The sequence below is a fragment of the Cervus elaphus genome, chromosome 10 (genome assembly GCF_910594005.1).
Source record: "Cervus elaphus chromosome 10, mCerEla1.1, whole genome shotgun sequence".
NCBI lineage: Eukaryota > Metazoa > Chordata > Mammalia > Artiodactyla > Cervidae > Cervus > Cervus elaphus.
In genome coordinates this window covers 16,437,173-16,457,931 of record NC_057824.1, presented here as the reverse complement: position 1 = coordinate 16,457,931, position 20,759 = coordinate 16,437,173, and the positions used below count along the sequence as shown (strand labels likewise).

At 68.4% G+C, this 20,759-nt stretch overlaps 1 protein-coding gene across 5 annotated transcripts in view; it reads left to right on the top strand.

The window, feature by feature from the left end:
• Nucleotides 1–20,759, top strand: part of PKD1 (polycystin 1, transient receptor potential channel interacting) — a 39,163-nt gene that overhangs the window by 7,262 nt on the left and 11,142 nt on the right. For all 5 annotated transcript variants that reach the window (XM_043915926.1, XM_043915925.1, XM_043915923.1 and 2 more), the window contains exons 2-23: nt 5,337–5,408; nt 5,493–5,564; nt 5,649–5,818; nt 6,022–6,693; nt 6,778–6,961; nt 7,887–8,107; nt 8,422–8,537; nt 9,137–9,263; nt 9,572–9,819; nt 10,198–10,959; nt 11,709–11,840; nt 12,047–12,222; nt 12,416–12,549; nt 13,106–16,719; nt 16,881–17,030; nt 17,938–18,081; nt 18,164–18,443; nt 18,519–18,732; nt 18,854–19,025; nt 19,129–19,281; nt 19,832–19,976; nt 20,116–20,736. In XM_043915926.1, coding sequence (XP_043771861.1) covers nt 5,337–5,408; nt 5,493–5,564; nt 5,649–5,818; nt 6,022–6,693; nt 6,778–6,961; nt 7,887–8,107; nt 8,422–8,537; nt 9,137–9,263; nt 9,572–9,819; nt 10,198–10,959; nt 11,709–11,840; nt 12,047–12,222; nt 12,416–12,549; nt 13,106–16,719; nt 16,881–17,030; nt 17,938–18,081; nt 18,164–18,443; nt 18,519–18,732; nt 18,854–19,025; nt 19,129–19,281; nt 19,832–19,976; nt 20,116–20,736 — 8,579 coding nt within the window. The remainder of the gene's footprint in view (nt 1–5,336; nt 5,409–5,492; nt 5,565–5,648; nt 5,819–6,021; nt 6,694–6,777; nt 6,962–7,886; nt 8,108–8,421; nt 8,538–9,136; nt 9,264–9,571; nt 9,820–10,197; nt 10,960–11,708; nt 11,841–12,046; nt 12,223–12,415; nt 12,550–13,105; nt 16,720–16,880; nt 17,031–17,937; nt 18,082–18,163; nt 18,444–18,518; nt 18,733–18,853; nt 19,026–19,128; nt 19,282–19,831; nt 19,977–20,115; nt 20,737–20,759) is intronic.

Genomic DNA, 20,759 nt, shown 5'->3' with positions numbered 1-20,759 from the left:
GTCCCGCTGACAGCTGAGCCGCGGGCTGGCCACGCCCTGCGGGGAGCCCCTCCACGTGCCCTGGAGACGAGGCCCCTCCTGTCTGACGCCCGAGACGGATGCCTGGGGCTCCTGCGGCCTCTCCCCTGTTAGAGGCCTGGACCCCCCCTCTCTGGTCCCCCGGCCTCGTCAGGAGCCAGATGGGGGTGGGCAGCTCCAGCCAGGCCCCCCGGGCCCCTCGCCTGCCTCTCACCCTCTGCGTGTTTTTCTTCAGATCAGCTCTCTCCCCAAAACTTGAATTCATTAATTTAAACATCATTTCCGGCCCTGGAAGCCAGCCTTGCTCACCATAAATAGAAGTGCATGAAGACAGAGCGAGGTTACCAGACTCAGACTGACCCACCCCGTCCCGCTGCCAAAGGGAGCCGTTACCGCCGCGTCGGGTGGGGGCACCGGGTCTGGACCTGCCTGCGGGGTCCCAGGGGCCTGGGGCTGGCCTGTGGCCTCTTGCCCCTTCCGCCTGGGCCTGGCTCCCGAGGGGATGTGGTGGGGGTCCCTGTTTCCCCGGAGCCCTGGGGCTGCCGCAGAGAGGATGGGGCGGTGGGGGCGGGGGTGTCCTGGCCCGCCGGGGGAGGTGGCTGCTGGCCCGCCACGCGGTTACGTAACGTGCAGGCCGCTCCTCCAGGGCCCGCTCCCCAGCCTTGTTTCCAGCGTGGCGGCCAGCGCTATAGGGTGGGGTGTGGGCTGGGGCCTGGCGCCCGTCTCCACTGCTGACCACACATGTCTGGAATGTGCAGATGTTTCCTTGGGGGCTCCGGCTGGCCCCCAGACCCCGCTGGGCATCTGGACTGGGGAGTGGGCACCCGCCCCCAACTCCCTGCTTGGGCTGAGGGGGAAACTGAGGCTGCCGGGGGCGGCAGGGCGGGTCCCTCCAAGTCCCCATCTCTAGGAGGCGATGTCCTTGCAGCCACCCGGGCTCAGGAAGGGCCCTGTCCTTGGGCTCCGCCTCGGACACCTCTTCCCTCTCAGCATTGCCCCACGGCCCGCCCCATCTCTCCACTGGGCCCTGAGACATCCTCTCCCCTCTGCAAGGCCTGGGGCTGGAGGCAGGGGCTGGGTCCAGTGGAGGGGGGGCTCAGTGCTTTCCCCCGGGCCCCTCCGGCTGGTGGAAGCAGGGATCCCCCACTCCCAGCTCCTGCTACAGCAGGAGAGTTCAGGTTGGGAAGGACACACTCCCCCGGGAGGCTGGGTGTCTGACTCGGGAGACAGATGGGGGAATTGGGCCTGCCTCAGGGTGTGGGCGGGGCAGACGGGGCTCTGCAGTGACTGCTGGGAGCTGGGGGGAGGAGGGGAAGGCTGGGGCCTGGGGGTCGAACAGGGGTCTTCCTCCCCAACACCCCTGCCTGTCTCGGGTCAGGAGAGGGAACAGCATGGTCGTTAAGAAGCCTCCTTCCAGTGCAGGGGACGCAGGTTCGATCCCTGGCGGGGAAGCTGAGATCCCACATGCGGCGGGGAAGCTGAGATCCCACATGCGGCGGGGCAGCTAAGCCCGCATGCCGCCATGAAGAGTCTGATGCAGCCAAATAAATACATACATAAATAAAGAGGGAACAGAAGGGGAGGGGTCGTGTGTGAGGACACCCCCGTCTCAGTCCAGGGCTGTGGGCAGTCGGGGGCCAGCCTCCTAGCCTGGTCCCTGGTGCCCAGGGAGCTGACATGTCTTGTGCTAGTGTGGGTGTGTGGGCCGCAGGTCCCCCCTTCCCCTCCCACCTTGGGGTCCCCGGAAGTTGCTGGCCTGGCCCCGGGAGGTCCAGATGACCCAGAGGGTTGACCCCGTGTGGCCCAGCCCTCTCGGGTGCATGCTCTCCTCCCCGTGGGGATGGCTGCCCACCATGGCGTTTGGCCAGCCGCCCTGCTGGGCTCCTGTGGGTGGCTCCCTGGGCTGGCCATGTTCCCCACCCCGACTTGGTAAGACGGGGAACCAAGTGGGGGCAGGGCGCAGAGGAAACCCGAGGGGCTGGAGCGGGGTGGGGGCGGCCCTCAGCAGCCTTGGCGGTCCCCGAGAACGGTGGCGACAAAAGCAGACGGAGATGTGGAGAGGTGGCCGTTCAGAGCTGTGAGACTCCAGCAGAGTCCGCCCCCAGGGTCCCCTCTGCCCGGCCCCCCAGCCCCCCCAGCTAGCCCCGTTAACCCTTCCGCACGCTCCCAGGCGGCTCTGTCCTGGGCCTGCCTTCAGCCTGCAGGGTCTTTTTCTGCACCTGGGCCCTGGGCAGGCCCAGGGGAGTCCCGGCGAGGGGCTCCCTGGGGCGGGGAGCGTGTGGCCCTGCCCCTCGGGCAGGGGTCGGGGAGCCTCCTGGGGGCAGCTGGGCAGGGCTGGGTGGAGGACTGAGCCAGGCGGTGGGGCAGTGGGGCCAGGGCGGCGTCCTGGGGGTGGTGCTGGCCGAGTGGCGGGGCTACCAGAGTCGCCCTGCCCCCTCCCGCCCTGGTTTTCTGGCACCATGGTGATCAGGAGCCAACCACAGATGGCTCCCAGGAGCTGCCACTAATGATGGATTTTCCAGAAAACGGGATGTGGAAAAACACTGCAGGGCTGGTCCTCCTTTCTCTTCCGCTCGAGGCCCTGGTGGGGGCGCCGTCCCTGGTGCCCCTGGGTAGGGGCCTCAGGCCTGCACGCCCCCTCAAGCCCCACTGTCCCCGAGGCCCACCTTGGGGTCCTCTGACGGCCGGGGGGTGAGGCTCCTGCAGCCCCACCCCGGAGGCTTGGGCTCCACAGCTGTGCCCCCTTCAGCCCCCGCGTGGGTCTTGCTGAAGTTTCTCATGGCCTGCCCCGCCCCCCGACCCCGGGGCACTGAACTTAACGTCGGGTGGAGTCTGGCTGCGTCCCCTGGTCTCCCGGCCTGTCTCTTCCACCCTGGGGACGGCCTGGGAGCCCCAGCAGCTTGGTGTGGGCTTGTGTGCATTGGTGTGGGAGGCACTATGTCTCCCTGTTTTTTAAAGTAGATGTGACTGTTCCCAGCTCTTTATGATGGACGCCACTTCCATCAGTGGTGTCAGCGGTGCTGGGGAGCCTTCCCCAGGCCGTCCGGTGAGAGCCCGGCGTGCTCTGGCGATCCTCTGGGTAGCGACTCCTCCTGGTAGCTTTGTGGGACAGATCAACAGGATAAACTCAGAATCTGCCTCTGAAATCTTCACCAGCCATTAAGAATCCAGGGTTCGGTGATCATGCAGTGGCATCCAGCTCGTCCTCAGCAGCAGGCTGGAGGCTTGGCGCTAACTTCAGCAGCTTAACATGGTGATGAGCAGGCCGGGGGCTCGTTCAGGCCTGGGCGGCTGCAGCCGGGCCACACGTGCGTGGGAGCATCTCACCCCTCTCTCTCCCACCGCCGCGGCTTGGGGCCCTTGAGCTGCCCCGGCCACCAGCTCCCGTCGCATCTCCAGGCAGGCTGCAGCCAGCATCGGCGGAGCACATCATGTCCACGTGCCGTCCGCTCAGCGCCCAATCTCCTGATGGCTGCCCACGATGCCGAGGGCAAGACCTGGCTCCCAGGGGTTAGCGGAGTGCATCCAGTCTGCCTTCCCTCACCCCCTTGGTGGGGCCTGAGGGGGACGGGAGCTCCCTTCGTCGGTCACTTGCAGGCCAGCTGGTGACATGAAGGTCAGAAGCCCCCCAGGCTGTGTTGGGAGCCAGGATCACGTGGGCAGCCCGGCTGAGACCTGACTCCCAGCCCTTGGTGCACAGCCAGTCTCTGAGTAGAGGTGGCCGCAAGGCCCTGCGTAGATAGTCAGTCTCCAGAAGGAGCAGCGGTCAGGGACCAGGGTGGGGGTCGCTTCCTACCCTCATTCCTGGACGTCGTGAGCAGGGGGTGAGGGGTGGCCCTAGGTACCCCAGCACCGCCTGAGGCTTGTCCTTTGGGTGCGGGCTGCACTCAGGGCCTCGACTCCCAAGAGGACCTTGTCTCCATGCCAGCCAGTTCTTACTAAGCTCCACTGTGCGTGGGCTGGGTGGGGTGATGGAGCTGGGCTCAGGACACCCCCAGCTGCCGCGGGAGCTGGGACAGCAGGGCTGGGGGGCACCTGGGGTGGGGGTCTGGACTGGGCTGTGGTGGGGGGGAGGCTGGCGGTCATCACTGGGAGGGCAGGGCTGGCGAGCGGCATTCTGGGGCATCAGGGCCAGTGTGACACCCGGATGGCCAGAGGCTCAGAGGGCGGGAGGCCCAGGCCGTGCCCATGTGGAGACTGGTGTCCCCATCCCAGGAGCTGGACCCGTGGGGCGACCGGCCTCCACCTCCAGGCCGGGCGGGGAGGTGGCACCGGTGGCTGGAGCGTGTCCCCAGAAGGACTCGCGGGGGGCTGGGGTCGCGTCGTCGCAGGTGGCACCACGTCGCCCGCGCTGCGGGTGGTGGAGGTCAGAGGGCTGTTGTGCCGTTCTCCTGGTGTTTCTCCAGTTGTTGCGAGACTGGGCGTTTTCCTGTGCATCTGTGACGTTTGTATTTCTTGTCCTATTTTCATCTCTGGCCTTTTTTTTTCTTTCCTGGAGTAGCTTGCTTTCTTGATGGTTTGTTAACAGCATATGAGTTATGAGCCTTATGGCGTCACCGGCTCAGTGGACATGGGTTTGAGAAAGCTCCAGGAGATGGTGATGGACAGGGAGGCCTGGCGTGCGGCAGTCCGTGGGGTCGCAGAGTCAGACGTGACCGAGAGACTGAACAACAATGCGTCGTCTTCATTGCTAGTGCTTTTCCCTGCTGGCAGTTGGTTTTCCGAGATACTGTGTGGATGTTGCGTGTCTTTTTACACAGCTGTATCTTCTGGCTTTTGAGATTTTCCTTCTGCTCATAGTTTCTGCTTTGGGAACCTCTGATTCTTCGCCTGTGATTGTGCTGGGGTTGGTTCTCTGACACGGTTCTGTTGACCTTGAGTGCCTGGGTTTATGGGAGTCCAGCTCTATGCAGTGCCCTGACCCCGGAGGGTCATCACGGGCTGTCACTGTTGCTGTGCTACAGGGTCCTCCGCCAGGGTCCCTCCCCCCGGTCTGGTCTGTGCCCCACTGCGTCTCAGGACGCCCCCCACCCCCCAGCTGCAGCATGAGGGTGCCCGGCCCTGGAGACCCCTGGGCTGCTCCGTGTTATCTGAACCCTGTGTGGAGGGGTGAAGCCTGCCCCCCATGATGCATCCGACCCTGCTGGGCAGGAGGGGTGGGGGAGGGCATGGATGCAGTGCTAGGGGCCAGCTCCTCCTGCCTCGGGTTTCCCAGGTGGGCAGCAACGCTGACCTGGGCAAACAGCTCTGGGTGGGCGGCCGCGGGCAGAGGGCATCTGGGCCGCCCCGCGCTGACCTCTGTCTGCCGCGCTCTGCAGGGACGTCTCCCACAACCTGCTCCGGGCGCTGGACTTCGGGCTCCTGGCGAACCTCTCAGCGCTGACAGAGCTGTGAGTGTCCCCCAGGGGCGGCTACAAGCTTCCACGCTGCAGGTGGCTCACGTCAAACCACGTTGAACCCCTCCTTTCTTACAGGGACATAAGCAACAACAAGATTTCTACGTTAGAAGAAGGAATATTTGCTAATTTATTTAATTTAAGTGAAATGTAAGTGTCACTGGTTTTGGCAGCTGTGGGTGGCTGGACCCAGGGGCCTCGCACTGCCCACTGAGCCTGCCCCGTCCCCTGCAGAAACCTGGGCGGGAACCCGCTCGAGTGTGACTGTGGTCTGGCCTGGCTGCCGCGCTGGGTGGAGGGGCAGCAGGTCCGCGTGGTGCGGCCCGAGGCGGCCACGTGCGCCGGGCCCGACCCCCTGGCTGGCCAGCCACTGCTCAGCGGAGCGCTGCTGGACGGAGCCTGCAGTGAGTGTACTGGGCAGCGCGACTGAGTGGCCAGACGGGACCCCTGTAGGCCCTCTCGGGTTGCGGGGGGGAGTTACTGACTGGGGAGGGGTCGGGAGAGCCCTCTGACCTGGGGGACAGTGTGCGCGGGGTCAGAGGTGATGCAATCTGGGATGGGGTGGGGTGGGGGTGCACCCTCGGGACCGGCCTGCCCGCCCTTGCAGGTGAGGAGTATGTCGCTTGTGTCCCTGACGACAGCTCGGGCGCCGTGGCGCTGGTGGCCTTCTCGGCTGCCCCCGAGGGCCCGCTGGCCCCCGAGGCCTGTGGCGCCCTCTGCTTCGCGGCCGGCCAGACCCTCGCAGCCCTCTCGGAGCAGGGCCAGTGCCTGTGCGGGGCGGCCCGGCCCCCTAACACCTCCTCTGCCTGCCTGCCCTCCTGCTCTGGCCCCTCCCTGCCCCCCGCTCCCGCCTGCCGGGGGCCCAGCCTCCTCCAGCACATCTTCCCTGCCTCCCCGGGGGCCGCCCTGCTGGGGCCCCGAGGACCCCTGGCCTCTGGCCAGCCCGCAGCCTTCCACATCACCGCCTCGCTGCCGGTCAGCTCCACGCACTGGGACTTCGGTGACGGCTCCCCGGAGGTGGACGTCGCGGGCCCGGACGCCACTCACCGCTATGTGCTGCCTGGCCGCTACCCTGTGACGGCCGTGCTGGCCCTGGGGGCGGGCTCTGCCCGGCTGGGGGCGGAGGTGTGGGTGGAGGCCGCCCCCGCTGCCCTGGAGCTCGTCTGTGTGGCCTCGGTGCACAGCAATGAGACCCTGCAGCTCGGCGTCCGAAACCGTGGCGGCTCGGGCCTGGAGGCCACCTACAGCATCACGGCCCTGGGCGAGGAGCCAGTCCAAGGTGGGGCCCACCCTGGCTGCGTCGGGTGGGTGGGCCGCCTGGGCCGGGCACGCGCTGACGCCCGTCTCTGCCCTCTGCCCTCAGTGGTGCACCCGCTCTGCCCCTCGGACACGGAGATCTTCCCCGGCAACGGGCACTGCTACCGCCTGCAGGCAGAGAAGGCGTCCTGGGCTCAGGCACAGGAGCAGTGCCGGGCCTGGGCCGGGGCCGCCCTGGCCATGGTGGACAGCCCCGCCGTGCAGCGCTTCCTGGTCTCCCGCGTCACCAGGTGCCTGCTGGGTGCGGGGCATTTGCAGGGGCTGCATCTGGCCGGCCGGCGGGCTCTGGGCAGCAGCCGTGTTGTGCCCATGGGCAGCCGCTCCTGTCGGCTCTCCTGATGCAGCTGTGGCCACAGGGGTGCCTGCTGTGGGAGTTGCCCCCAACCCAGCCCTGTGTTCTCCCTGTCTGCCCGAGCTGGGCCCCTCCTGCAGAGGGCAGGGCAGGTCCAGTGTGACTTTGCTGGGCAGTCCGTGGTCAGTGCCGCCCGCACCCCAGGAGCCTCTTGGGCGTTCTGGCAGTCCAGGCCTGGGGGTCTCTGCTCTGCAGTGCTCACCAGGGGTAGCCCTCAGCGCCTGCTGTGGCCAGGGGTGGGATGGGGTGGAGGCTGGCCCTCTGCTCCCCTGGGTCCCTGTGGGAAGGGGCTGATGGACTGTCGGTCCCCCTGAACGTCCCGTGTCCTGAGGGAAGATTGAGGCCCAGAGCGGGCACAGCCCTTGCCCTGGGTCCCTGGGTCCCAGGGTTCCCGGGTAGTAACTCACCCCGGGGCCCAGCTCTGACCCCGGCGCCTGTCCCCACGTCCTGCCTCCAGGAGGGTCTCTGCTTGCAGAGCTGTGGGGCTGGCCCATTTGGGGGCTGGTGTATGGGTGTCTTGGTGCCCACAGGCCTTCCCTGGAGCCTCTTCTCAGGATGCATGTGGGTCCTGTGGCCAGGCCCAGAGTGAGGCAGAGCCCCGAGCGAGTCTCAGCTGGACCCCGGCCCCATGGGATGGGGCTGGGCGGGTGCTGGCCTAGGCCCCACTTGCCAGGTCCAGTCTCTGAGCCTCAGTGTCCCCGTCTGGAAGTGGGGGTAGAGGCAGAGTCCCTGATGGGCTGCTGCGAGGCGGGTGTTCATCCCTGGGGAGCCCCCGAGCGCCGGCCCTTCGCTGTCTGCCACAGGAGCCTGGACGTGTGGATCGGCTTCTCAGCCGTGGAGGGGGCAGCAGCGGGCCCCGCACCCCAGGGCGGCGCCTTCAGCCTGGAGAGCTGCCAGAACTGGCTGCCTGGGGAGCCGCACCCCGCCACGGCCGAGCGCTGCGTGCGCCTGGGGCCCGCCGGGCAGTGCAACACGGACCTGTGCTCAGCACCTCACAGCTACGTCTGTGAGCTGCGGCCTGGAGGTGCGCGGGGCCCGGGGCGGGCGGGTGGGAGCGCCTGCTGCCCTGGCCAGGAAGCTCCCCAGGCACACAGGGTCCCCTGGTCACCCCGGAGTCCTCCCCCCCTGGCCAGCACAGCTACTCCCGGCGCCCGGGTCAGCGTTCGTCACGTGTTTGCTGAGTGTCCTCTATCCTGGACTGGGCCCGCACCGGGGGTAGCCGGTGGAGGGAGCCAGGGCCTGCTGCTGGGTGGCTCAGTCCCAGGTCCCTCAACCCCTGGGCCCCCAACACTCTCCTCCCGCCTGGGCCCAGCATCTCATTGCACGCTTGCACCCCAGGCCCCGTGTGGGACACAGAGAACTTTCTCGTGGGAGCGCCCAGTGGGGACCTGCAGGGTCCCTTGAGCCCTCTGGAACAGCAGGAGGCCCTCCTGGCACCCCAGGAGCCTGTCGAGGTAGGCGGGCCCTTCAGGCTCCTTGCCCTGGCTGCCCTGGGTCCCTTTAAAAAGCAAGTGGACTGGGACTGCCCTGGGGGTCCAGTGGCTGGGGCTCCCAGTGCGGGGGACCAGGTTTGCTCCCTGGCGGGGGAACTAGATGCTGCACGCCCCAAGAAGGATCGATCCCACGTGCCCAGTGGAGACCCGGCGCGGCCAAATAGGTGATAAAAAGCTTGAAAAGCAAGACGATCCCTCCACAAAAACCCCATGAAGCCTTTTTCTGGGCCTTGTTAACATCCTGTGTCCAGTAGGGAGAATTCAGAAAACCCACCGCAGGGCAGAGGAGAGGAGCACCCTGGCTGGCACCTGGGAGAGCCCTGAATCTCCTGAGCCTTCTCTCTTCATTTGGGGGCATTTTTTACAAATGAAGGTGGGATTCCTGTTGCTCAGAGATGGTTTTGACCTGATGTTTTTCTCCTGAGCAACGTGGTCTCCCACTGTGTGAGAAGGGGCCAATGGGGGGCTCCTCCCCTCTGACTGGCGGGTGTTCGGGTGTCAGGGTGGGGCCAGGCTGAGGGCCAGGGCCTGCGGAGCTGAGCAGCCCCCTGCCCGGCCAGGTGATGGTGTTTCCCGGCCTGAGCCCGAGCCGCGAAGTCTTCCTCACCGCTGCCGAGTTCGCGACGCAGGAGCTGGGCCGGCCCGCCCAGCTGCGGCTGCAGGTGTTCCGGGCGGGCCGCGGAGCAGGTGGGGCCCCATCCGGGCAGCGGGACTCGGGGGCCTGAGTGGCCTCTCTGCCCTGTTACATCTCGTTGGTCTGTTGTCCACTGGGCTGGTCTCCAGGTTCAAGGTGGACAGAGGCACCTGGAGAAGCCAGTCCATGCTGGGCGTGCCAAGGACGGCTCTGGAGGGGAGCTGGCTGGGGCTGGGGTCGGAGGGGGCGAGGAGTGGCGCTGGGGGCCGGGGACACTGCCCGGCAGGACCTCGTCTCCTAGCAGGGTGTCCCTGTGGTCTGTGAGCACACGGGGCCCCCGACACCCCTCCTTTCCTTGTAGGGGCCCTGGAAAACAGCAGCGAGCCCCAGGGTCGGTCCCTGGAAAACAGGACTGAGCTGGCCCCTGCGTGCACACCAGAAGGGCCCCTGTGCCCCCAAGTCAACATCTGCCTGCCTCTGGACACCCCTTGCCACCCTGGGGCCTGTGCCAACGGATCCACACCAGGGCCGGGCCTCCCTGGGGTCTCTTACGCGCTCTGGAAAGAGTTCCTCTTCTCCATGCCTGCGGGCCCCCCCGCCCAGTACTCGGTGCGTGCCTCTGGCCCCTGCTTCCTGCCTCCCTCCACCCCCGAGGTCCCAGCTTCCCGTCACACACACCGAATGCAGACCCTCCAGCCAAGCTGTCCACTCCCCTGCTGCCCGCCGCTGCCCCCACCCCAGGGCCTTTGCACTTGCCTTCTTGCACTGGCCAGTGTCCAGCAGAGGCCCCGCTCCTGTCCACGCAGCCCACCCCTCCTGCATCCTCTCTGCCCTGTGTCCCATCCACCCCTGCCCTGAGCGCCTCGGAGGGCCTTGGGAAGCCGGGTACCCCAAGTGACCCAGGAACGCGGAGGCCCCCGTGGGGAGTGACTCAGTGCCGCCTCCCGTGTTGAGGATGCGACCCAGCCCCGCTGCCCTCTCCCACAGGTCCCCTTCCACAGCCAGGACGTCACCCTGCTCCCTGGCGACCTCGTCAGCTTGCAGCACGATGCGGGGCCGGGCGCCCTCCTGCACTGCCCCCCGACGCTGGGCTTCCCGGGCTCCGAGACCCCATACTTCTCCGCCAACGCCTCGGCCTGGCTTGCCCGCCTGCCTGCCCAGCTGGAGGCGGCCCCGGCTGGCCCCGCCTGCGCCCTGCGGTTGCTGGCTGCCACGGAGCGGCTCACCCCTCTGCTGGGCCTGGGCCTGGGCCCCAACCCGGGGCTGCGGCGGCCAGGGCGCTACGAGGTCAGGGCCACGGTGGGCAACGGTGTGTCCAGGCACAACCTGACCTGCAGCTTCAACGTCCTGTCCCCAGTGGCTGGGCTTCAGGCCATCTACCCAGCCCCCCAGGACGGCCGCCTCTACGTGCCCACCAGCGGCTCGGCTCTAGTGCTGCAGGTGGACTCTGGTGCCAACGCCACCGCCATGGCCCGCTGGCCCGGGGGCAATGCCAGTGCGCCCTTCGAGGCTGCCTGCCCAGCCGCTGTGGCCGCCCTGGCGCCCGGCTGTGCGGAGGCGGCCAACGGCAGCCTGTTCTCAGTGCTGACGCTGCCGGGGCTCCGTGAGGGCGAGCACGAGGTGGAGGTGGTGGTGGAGAACGGGGCCGGCCGGGCCAACCTCAGCCTGCTGGTGACAGCGGAGGAGCCCATCCGCGGGCTCCGTGCCATGCCCAGCCCTGAGGCCCGTGTGCTGCAGGGCGTCCTGGTGGTGAGTGGGGTCCCCACCTCCCCAAGATGCAGCTCCCTGCGGAGGGCCGCCCATTCCCAGCCCAGAGCGCGCCTGGCCGCTGGGACACTGGGCTGGGTGTCGGGCTCTGGGCAGGCTCTGGCGGGGCAGGCAGCCCTGCGTGCAGATGGCTCGTCAATCCCCGAGTGACGAGAGAGTCAGCTCCGGAAGAGTTGATCTGAAAACGCAGCTATTGAGCTCTTCACCTGCCTCTGACCGCCCTGTTTCTGGGTGTGTTTTGAGACCCCCACTGGGGTCTCACCGGGCGAAGCGAGCCCTTTCTAAGGCTGGGACGCACCACCACCAGGCTGCTGTCAGGGCCGCTGCAGGAGGGGCCGTGCCCGTTCTCTGGGTTCCCATCTTGCACATGGGCCGTTGTGCAGTTGCGTCCCGTCTTCCCTGCTTACACCTGTCTGTTAGGTGACACTGGGGAGCGTTCAGAACCACGAGGCCCATGGGGACACACGTGCCTCCCGAGTGGGAGCCCGGGATGGGGGCGCAGGCCATGGTGGGTGGCTTCTGGTTGTGGGCGCTGGGCCTCCGAGGTACAGAGAGGTCTGTGTGTGGCCAGGCCTGGGCTCAGCCTTGCATGGTGTGACCTCCGTGGCCGAAAGGGAACCCCACAGACAGCTTTGTCTAGGCGGGTGGGCCTGAGCTAGGGGCAGCGTCCATCCCCCAGGAACCCTGGCCTGGGGCAGGTCATGGCCATCTCACATGGTGCCCTTCTGCAGAGGTACAGTCCCGTGGTGGAGGCCGGCTCAGACGTGGTCTTCCGCTGGACCATTGACGACAAACAGTCCCTGACCTTCCACAACGTGGTCTTCAACGTCATCTACCAGAGCGCAGCGGTCTTCAAGCTCTCGGTGGGCGGGGTTCTCAGGCACGGGGGCGGGTCGCAGGGTGGGGCGGGGCGCAGGGCGGGGCGGGGCGGAGCTGTGCGCCGCTAACCTATGCTTTCTGCTCCGCTCTGCTTCTGAGGACCCCGTGGCGGCTGTGGGTGAGTGGGGGGCTCTGTCTACACCACCTCGCGGCTAGCGGGCAGCCTGCTCACTGCCGCCTGTGTCCACAGCTGACAGCCTCCAACCATGTGAGCAGCGTCAGCGCGCACTTCAACGTCACCGTGGAGCCAATGCACCGGATGCGGGGCCTGCAGGTGTCCGCGGTGCCTTCCGTGCTGGCCCCCAACGCCACGCTGGCGCTGGCCGCCCACGTGCTGGTGGACTCGGCCGTAGAGGTGGCCTTCCTGTGAGTGCGGCATCTCCCCCAGCCTCCACCTCCCTGCCAGGACGTGCTGGGGACACGAGCCCTTTTGGAGGGGCCGCAGCAGGGCGGTGGTTCCCAGGAAGGGGGCTGCAGCCGGGCCAGTGGGCGCTGCAGGGGTGCGGCGGGCCCTCCCGGCCTCCTCAGGCTGCTCACTGCTGCTCCCTGCCTCCGGCAGGTGGACCTTCGGGGATGGGGAGCAGGCGGTCGGCCAGTTCAAGCCTCCGTACGACGAGTCCTTCGAGGTCCCAGACCCCACGGTGGCCCAGGTGCTGGTGGAGCACAACACCTCGCACACCTACCCCGTCCCAGGTGAGGGCCGCCTCCCGCCCTCATGGCCTGCAGCTCGGGCGTGCTCTGCCCTGGGGCAGCGCTTTCCTGGGGGGAGGTCCTGGGGTCCTGCCTCCAGAATGCAGCCGGGGCTGATGGCCTGGGGCCCCTACTAGGGTGAAGAAGGGAGGTGAGGGGAGATTGGTCCTCAGAGACCTGAGATGCGAGTTTGCTGACCAGAAACAGACCCCTTCCATCCCTCCCGTCCCCTCCCCTGAGCCTTTTCTGGCGGAGAAGGGTAGATCCTTGTAAGTCGTTTCTGAAGTCCTAGAAGCCTCGCATGGAAGTATGAACAGCCCCATGATCCCGGCTGTGCACCCACCCCGTCACCCAAGGGCGTTTGCACCTGAGTCGCCCTTCACCTCTTTCTGCCTCGCCTCGTGTGGCGAGCATGCAGGCCCAGGGGTGTCTGTGTTCACAGTCCACCGGGGCCCTGTTTGCCCCGTGGCCCCGCCCACAGCCCGGGGTCGGGAGGGGTTTTGCAAGCCAGGTGGCAGCCCTGGCTCAGCCACATCCCCACTCGGGGCCTGTCCACCAGGTGAATACAACCTGACCCTGCTCGTGTCCACCGCCTTTGAGAACCTGACGCAGCGGGTGCCTGTCAGCGTGCGTGCCGCCCTGCCGGCCGTGGCTGTGGCCGTGGGCAGCCAGGTCCTGGTGGCTGGCTGGCCCGTCACCTTCTTCCCGCGCCCGCTTCCATCACCGGGCGGTGTCCTCTACACGTGGGACTTCGGGGATGGCTCCCCAGCTGTCAGCCAGCCCCAGCCAGAGGTCAACCACACGTTCGCCTCGAGGGGCACGTACCGTGTCCGCCTGGAGATCAACAACACCGTGAGCCACGTGGCGGCGGCCGTCAGCGTGCGCGTCTTTGAGGAGCTCCGCGGCCTGACGGTGAGCCTGAGCCCCGCCGTGGAGCAGGGTGCGCCCGTGGTGGTCAGCGCTGCCCTGGATTCCGGTGACAATGTCACGTGGACTTTCGACATGGGGGATGGCACAGTGCTCACGGGCCCCGAGTCCACGGTGGAGCACGTGTACCGGCGGGCGCAGAACTGCACGGTGACGGTGGGCGCATCCAGCCCCGCCGGCCGCCTGGCCCACAGCCTGCCTGTGCACGTCTTCGTCCTGGAGGTGCTGTGGATCGAGCCGGTGGCCTGCATCGCCTCCCAGCCGCACGCCCGGCTCACGGCCCATGTCACCGGGGACCCTGCCCACTATGTCTTTGACTGGACCTTCGGAGACGGCTCATCCAACATCAGCATCCGGGGGGACCCGACCGTGACGCACAACTTCACGCGCAGCGGCACTTTCCCACTGGCGCTGGTGCTGGCGAGCCGCGTGAACAGAGCACACTACTTCAGCAGCGTCTGCGTGGAGCCCGAGCTGGGCAACGTCACCCTGTGGCCCGAGAGGCAGTTCGTGCGGCTTGGGGACGAGGCCCGCCTGGCGGCCCACGCCTGGCCCCCCTTCCCCTACCGCTACACCTGGGACTTCGGCTCCGAGGATGCCGCCGCCCGCATCGGGGGCCCTGAGGCCACGTTCACCTACCGGCTCGTGGGCTCCTACCTGGTGACAGTCACCGCAGCCAACAACATCTCGGCCGCCAACGACTCGGCGCTGGTGGAGGTGCAGGAGCCCGTGGAGGTCACGGGCATCAGGGTCAACAGCTCCCACTCTCTGGAGCTGCAGCAGCCCTACCTGTTCTCCGCCGTGGGCCACGGGCGCCCCGCCAGCTACCTGTGGGAGCTGGGGGACGGCGGGCGGCTGCAGGGCCCCGCGGTCACCCATGCCTACGGCAGCACGGGCTGCTTCCAAGTCCGGGTGGCCGGCTGGAACGAGGTGAGCCGGGGGGAGGCCCGGCTGAACGTGACGGTGCAGCGGCGTGTGCGGGGGCTCAGCGTGAACGCCAGCCGCACGGTGCTGCCCCTCAACGGCAGCGTGAGCTTCAGCACGGCGCTGGAGGCTGGCAGCGACGTGCGCTACTCCTGGGTCCTCTGTGACCGCTGCACGCCCATCCCCGGGGGCCCCACCATCTCTTACACCTTCCGCTCCGTGGGCACCTTCAACATCATCGTCACGGCCGAGAACGAGGTGGGCGCCGCCCAGGACAGCATCTTTGTCTACGTCCTGCAGCACATCGAGGGGCTGCAGGTGGTGGGCTGCGGCTGCTGCTTCCCCACCAACCGCACGCTGCAGCTGCAGGCCGCGGTGCGGGACGGCACCAACATCTCCTATAGCTGGGCCGCTCAGCGCGACAGCGGCCCCGCCCTGGCCGGCAGCGGCAAAGCCTTCTCACTCACCGTGCTCGAGGCCGGCACCTACCACGTCCAGCTGCGGGCCACCAACATGCTGGGCAGCGCCTCAGCCAACTGCACGGTGGACTTCATGGAGCCAGTAGGGTGGCTGGCCGTCACCGCCTCCCCGAACCCAGCTGCCGTCAACACGACCATCGCCCTCTGGGCCGAGCTGGCTGGGGGCAGCGGCGTCACTTACAGCTGGTCCCTGGAGGAGGGGCCACGCTGGGAGACCCCGGAGCCGTCCACCACCCTCAGCTTCCCCAGCCCCGGCCTGCGCCCAGTCACAGTCATGGCCAAGAACCAGCTGGGCTCAGCCAACGCCAGCGTGGAGGTGGTCGTGCAGGTGCCCGTCAGCGGCCTCAGCATCCAGGCCAGGGAACTTGACGGCGGCTTTGTGGTGGCCGGTTCCACGGTGCCCTTCTGGGGGCAGCTGGCCGCAGGCACCGACGTGAACTGGCGCTGGGCTGTGCCGGGTGGCAGCAGGCAGGGCCAGCACATCACTGTGGTCCTCTCCGACGCCGGCCTGGTCTCGGTCCAGCTCAACGCCTCCAACGCGGTCAGCTGGGTGGTGGCCACACACAACCTCACCGTACAGGAGCCCGTCGTGGGCCTGGTGCTCTGGGCCAGCAGGAAGGTGGTGGAGCCCGGGCAGCCGGTGCACTTTCAGATCTTGCTGGCCGCCGGCTCGGCCGTCCGCTTCCTCCTGCAGGTCGGCGGGGGCGGCCTCGAGGTGCTGCCTGCGCCCCACTTCTCCCGCAGCTTCCCCCGAGTCGGGGACTACACGGTGAGCGTGCACGCCGAGAACCGCGTGAGCCGGGCGCAGGCCCAGGTGCGCATCTCGGTGCTGGAGGCCGTGGGTGGGCTGCAGGTGCCCGACTGCTGCGGGTTGGCCATCGCCACAGGCGCCGAGCGGAACTTCAGCGCCCGTGTGCAGCGGGGCTCCCGCGTCGCCTACGCCTGGTACTTCTCGCTGCAGAAGGTGCAGGGGGACTCGCTGGTCATCCTGTCGGGCCGTGACGTCACCTACACCCCCGTGGCTGCGGGGCTGCTGGAGATCCACGTGCGCGCCTTCAACGAGCTGGGCGGCGTGAACTGCACGCTGCGGGTGGAGGTGCAGGATGCCATCCAACATGTGGCGCTGCGTGGCCCCCGCTGCTTCGCCAACCGCTCCGCCCACTTCGAGGCGGCCACCAGCCCCAGCGCCCGGCGCGTGACCTACCGCTGGGACTTCGGGGATGGGGCCCCAGTGGAGGACACGGAGGTGCCCTGGGCGGCGCACTCCTACCTGCAGCCCGGGGACTACCGCGTGCAGGTGAACGCCTCCAACCTGGTGAGCTTCTTCGTGGCGCAGGCCACGGTCACCGTGCACGTGCTGGCCTGCAGGGAGCCCGCGGTGGACGTGGCCCTGCCCCCGCAGGTGCTCATGCGGCGCTCCCAGCGCAACTACCTGGAGGCCCACGTGGACCTGCGGGACTGCGTCAGCTACCAGACCGAGTACCGCTGGGAGGTGTACCGCGCGGCCAGCTGCCAGCGGCCCGGGCGCGCGGCGCGGGTGGCGCTGCCCGGGGTGGACGTGAGCCGGCCCCAGCTGGTGCTGCCGCGGCTCGCGCTGCCTGTGGGCCACTACTGCTTTGTGTTCCTGGTGTCGTTCGGGGACACGCCGCTGGCCCGCAGCATCCAGGCCAACGTGACGGTGGCCGCCGAGCGCCTGGTGCCCATCGTGGAGGGCGGCTCCTCCCGCGTGTGGTCCGACTCCCAGGACCTGGTGCTGGACGGGAGCAAGTCCTACGACCCCAACCTGGAGGACGGCGACCAGACGCCGCTCAGCTTCCACTGGGCCTGCGTGTCCGCGACGCAGGTCAGCCACGTGGGGCGTGCATCCTCCTCGCCCCGCTCGGGGCGTCTGTGTGTGCCCGGGGTGGGGGCTGGACCCCTGCGGGGGTGGGGGGTCTTCCTAGCTGCCGGGGGCCAGAGCGTCTCTGGGGTCTCACCCCCACCCCTCCCTGTTATGGGCTGCAGAGTGAGACTGGTGGGTGCGCGCTGAACTTTGGGCCCCGCGGGAGCAGCGTGGTCACCATCCCTCGGGAGCGCCTGCGCGCTGGCGTGGAGTACACCTTCAACCTGACCGTGTGGAAGGCCGGCCGCAAAGAGGAGGTCACCAGCCAGACGGTGGGTGCTGCCGCGGCCCAGCCCCAGGGAGCCCCTGGCCCCCAGACAGGCGCGGATGGCTAGGCGGAGCCCATGCAGCACCCAGCTCCTGTTTTTAAGGGGTCTCTTTACGTTTTGGGGCTCCTAGAAGCCATTGGTCTTGGGTCATCACTCCTCTTGATGCTGTTTTTGTTTAACGAGACAGCCCTCGGCTTGGCTTTCCTCCAGAAAGGCTGTAGTGGTGCAGGAAGCCTCGAGGCACAGCCTTAGGCTGTCCCCTCCCCGCGCGTGGGAGCCCCTCTCGAAATGGGGAGGCCTGGCCTTGCCTGTGTGGCGTGTGCTCCCTCCCTGGGCACGGCACCCCGCCGACTGTGATGGGAGCCAGCACACCAGGCCCTGCTGGTGCCCGGGATGGGGTGCGTCCCCTGTGCCGGGGGGTGCCAGGCCTCTGCCTGGCGGGGGTCCTGCCCAGAGGTGCCATCTGGGGCTGTGTGCCGGGGACCTCCCAGCGTGCACAGCAGCGGGGGGCTCAGACGGAGCCACACCTGACTCACTGTTGTCCCCACATGGACGTGCGCACTCGCTCACACCTTCCCGCCTCTGCTCCTCCGTCCGCTTGTGTTTACACATGTGTTGGGGGCCCTGGGGGCTGCAGAAAATAAGCCCTTGTGGTCTGTGCTCCTCGAATCCCCTCCCCCCGCCTGGGAGTCACAAAACCACAGAGTCCTGGGTGAGGGCTGGCCTGAGAGGAGTCTTGGCAGGTGGGGCTGGCAGGGGCGGGGGCACAGGAGAACTGGGCATGACAGGGCTGGCAGCCTTGCTCCCCCGCGGGTCTGCTGCTGCCCTCCACACAGGCAGACGGGAGGGTCTGGCGTTGGGAGCAGAGCCCCACCCAGGGTGGCAGGCCCCTCACCCTGCCGGCTTCCAGGTGCTGGTCCGCAGCGGCCGGCTGCCCATTGTGTCCCTGGAGTGCGTGTCCTGCAAGGCGCAGGCGGTGTATGCGGTGAGCCGCAGCTCCTACGTGTACCTGGAGGGCCGCTGTGACAACTGCGATGGGGGCTCGGAGCGAGGGGTGAGTGGGAAGGGGCCGGGGGCGCTGGGGGGCCCTGCGGGAGACCCTCCCCCGAGCACCGTGGTCTCCATGCCCCCCCCAGCTGTGGGCTGCACGCAGCTTCAGCAACGAGACGCTGGTGCTGGACGCGACGACCACGTCCACGGGCAGTGCGGGCATGCGGCTGGTGGTGCGGCAGGGCGTGCTGCGCGACGGCGAGGGCTACACCTTCACGCTGACCGTGCTGGGCCGCTTGGGCCAGGAGCAGGGCTGCGCCTCCATCCGCCTGGCACCCAACCGCCCGCCGCGGGGCGGCTCCTGCCGCCTCTTCCCACTGGAGGACGTGCGCGCGCTCACCACCAAGCTGCACTTCGAGTGCGCAGGTGAGTATGGCTGGCCGCGGGGCGAGCGGGGCGGGCGGGGCGGGCGGGGACCCCGCTGACGCTCTGGGCCCACAGGCTGGCAGGACGCGGAGGACACGGGTGCGCCGCTGGTATACGTCCTGCAGCTGCGGCGCTGCCGCCAGGGCCACTGCGAGGAGTTCTGCGTCTACAAGGGCAGCCTCGCCTCCTACGGGGCTGTGCTGCCGCCCGGCTTCGCGCCCCACTTCGTGGTGGGCCTGGCTGTGCTGGTACAGGACCAGCTGGGGGCTGCCGTGGTCGCCCTGAACAGGTGAGTCCACGGAGCCGGCCAGCCGGCCGGGGGCGGGGGAGGGCCCAGCCCCGCTCACGCCCCACTCACGCCCCACTCACGCCCCACTCACGCCTCGCTCATGCCTCACCTCTGCCCCCAGGTCTCTGACCATCACCCTGCCAGACCCCCCTGGGGACCCCGCTGACGGCCCCCCAGACCTCACGGGCTGGCTGCATAGCCTGGCGGGGAGCACGCTGCCGGGGCTGCTGCGGCAGGCTGACCCCCAGCACGTCATGGAGTACTCACTGGCCCTCATCGCCGTGCTCAACGAGGTGGGTGAGACCCCCTGTGCCAGGCGGCCCCCCCACAGGTCCTGGGAAGCCCCCTTTGCCGGTGCTGGGCCGGCGCTGCCCACTGACAGCCCTGTGCCCACAGTATGAGCAGACCCTGCCCGTGCTGGTGGAGCCAGACCCCAGGCAGGAGCTGCGCGCCCAGATACGCAAGAACATCACAGAGACGCTGGTGTCCCTGCGGGTCAACACGGTGGACGACATCCAGCAGGTGGCGGCTGCGCTGGCCCAGTGCACGGTAGGACAGACCAGCCCTGCAGCAGCCTGGCCCCCCCATGCCCTGAGAGCTCCCTTCCCAGCCAAGCCTGCACGGCTGTGTGCCCCCCAGGGTGGCCCCCGGGGCTCTGGGCACGCGGAGCACCAGGTGGGGGCGGCGGACGCAGAGACGCTGTCCTCCCCGGGCCTGTGGTCCCCACCCTGTTGCCCGGGAGTCAGCGGCCAGGCTGGGCTGGGCTCCGTCCTGATGCGGGCAGCGTGCCAGGAGGCCTCAGGAGGGCAGTGCAGGGTCTCTGCGCTGGGCTTGGCCGTGTGAGGGACCGGGATGGCCAGTGGGGCCACGTTACCTTGAACTTGGCCTGTGTGTGGGGAAGGGTCACCGAGGGGCTCCCGGGAGAGAGGCTGGGGACGGAGGTGTGTTCAGTGTGGATTCTGCAGAACGCAGCGGAAGGGTGCTTCGGATTGGCCTGCAGAGGCGGGGAGGCCCCTGCAGACGCTGCCCTAGGGGCGGGGTGAGCGGGAAAGCCCCACTGGCCTGGCCAGCCGGCTGGACACGTGCGGGCGCCCTGCAGGTGTCCAGCCGGGAGCTTGTGTGCCGCTCGTGCCTAAAGAAGACGCTGCACAGGCTGGAGGACATGATGCGCATCCTGCAGGCAGAGACCGCCACGGGCGCGGGGACGCCCACCGCCATCGCAGACAGCATCCTCAACATCACAGGTGCGCCGCCCCTGCCACCCTCTGCCCTGCCGCGCCCCTCTGACCTTTGCTCCCCTCCAACCTCTGCCCCCTCCTCTCCCCTGACCGCTCCCACCACCCCTCCCCTCACTTGCCTCCCCCCAACCTCTCCCTCCCACAGGCGACCTCATCCATGTGGCCAGCTCGGACGTGCAGGGCCCACAGCCCTCGGAGCTGGGGGCGGAGCCACCCTCGCTGCTGGTGGCGTCCAGGGCCTACCAGCTCTCGTCCGCCCTCGTGGGCATCCTCACGCGCTCCCGCGTGCTCAACGAGGAGCCCCTGACGCTGGCCGGGGAGGAGATCCTGGCGCAAGGCAAGCGCTCAGACCCGCGAAGCCTGCTGTGCCAGGGCGACGCCCCAGGCCCCGGCTGTCACTTCTCCATCCCCGAGGCCTTCAGCGCTGCCCTGCCCAACCTCAGCGACGTGGTGCAGCTCATCCTGCTCGTGGACTCCAACCCCTTCCCCTTCGGCTACATCAGCAACTACACCGTCTCCACCAAGGTGGCCTCCATGGCCTTCCAGACGCAGGCCGGCGCCCAGATCCCCATCAGGCAGCTGGCCTCAGAGCGTGCCATCACCGTGAAGGTGCCCAACAACTCGGACCAGGCCGCCCAGGGCCAGCGCGTCCCCGCCGGCTCCGCCGTCATCCAGCCCCGGGCCTCGGTCAGCGTCGTGGTCACCCCCGAGAACAGCAACCCCGAGGCGGGGCTGCACCTGCAGCTCACCTTCACGGTGCTGGACGGTGCGTGGTTGGTGGGGCCCCTG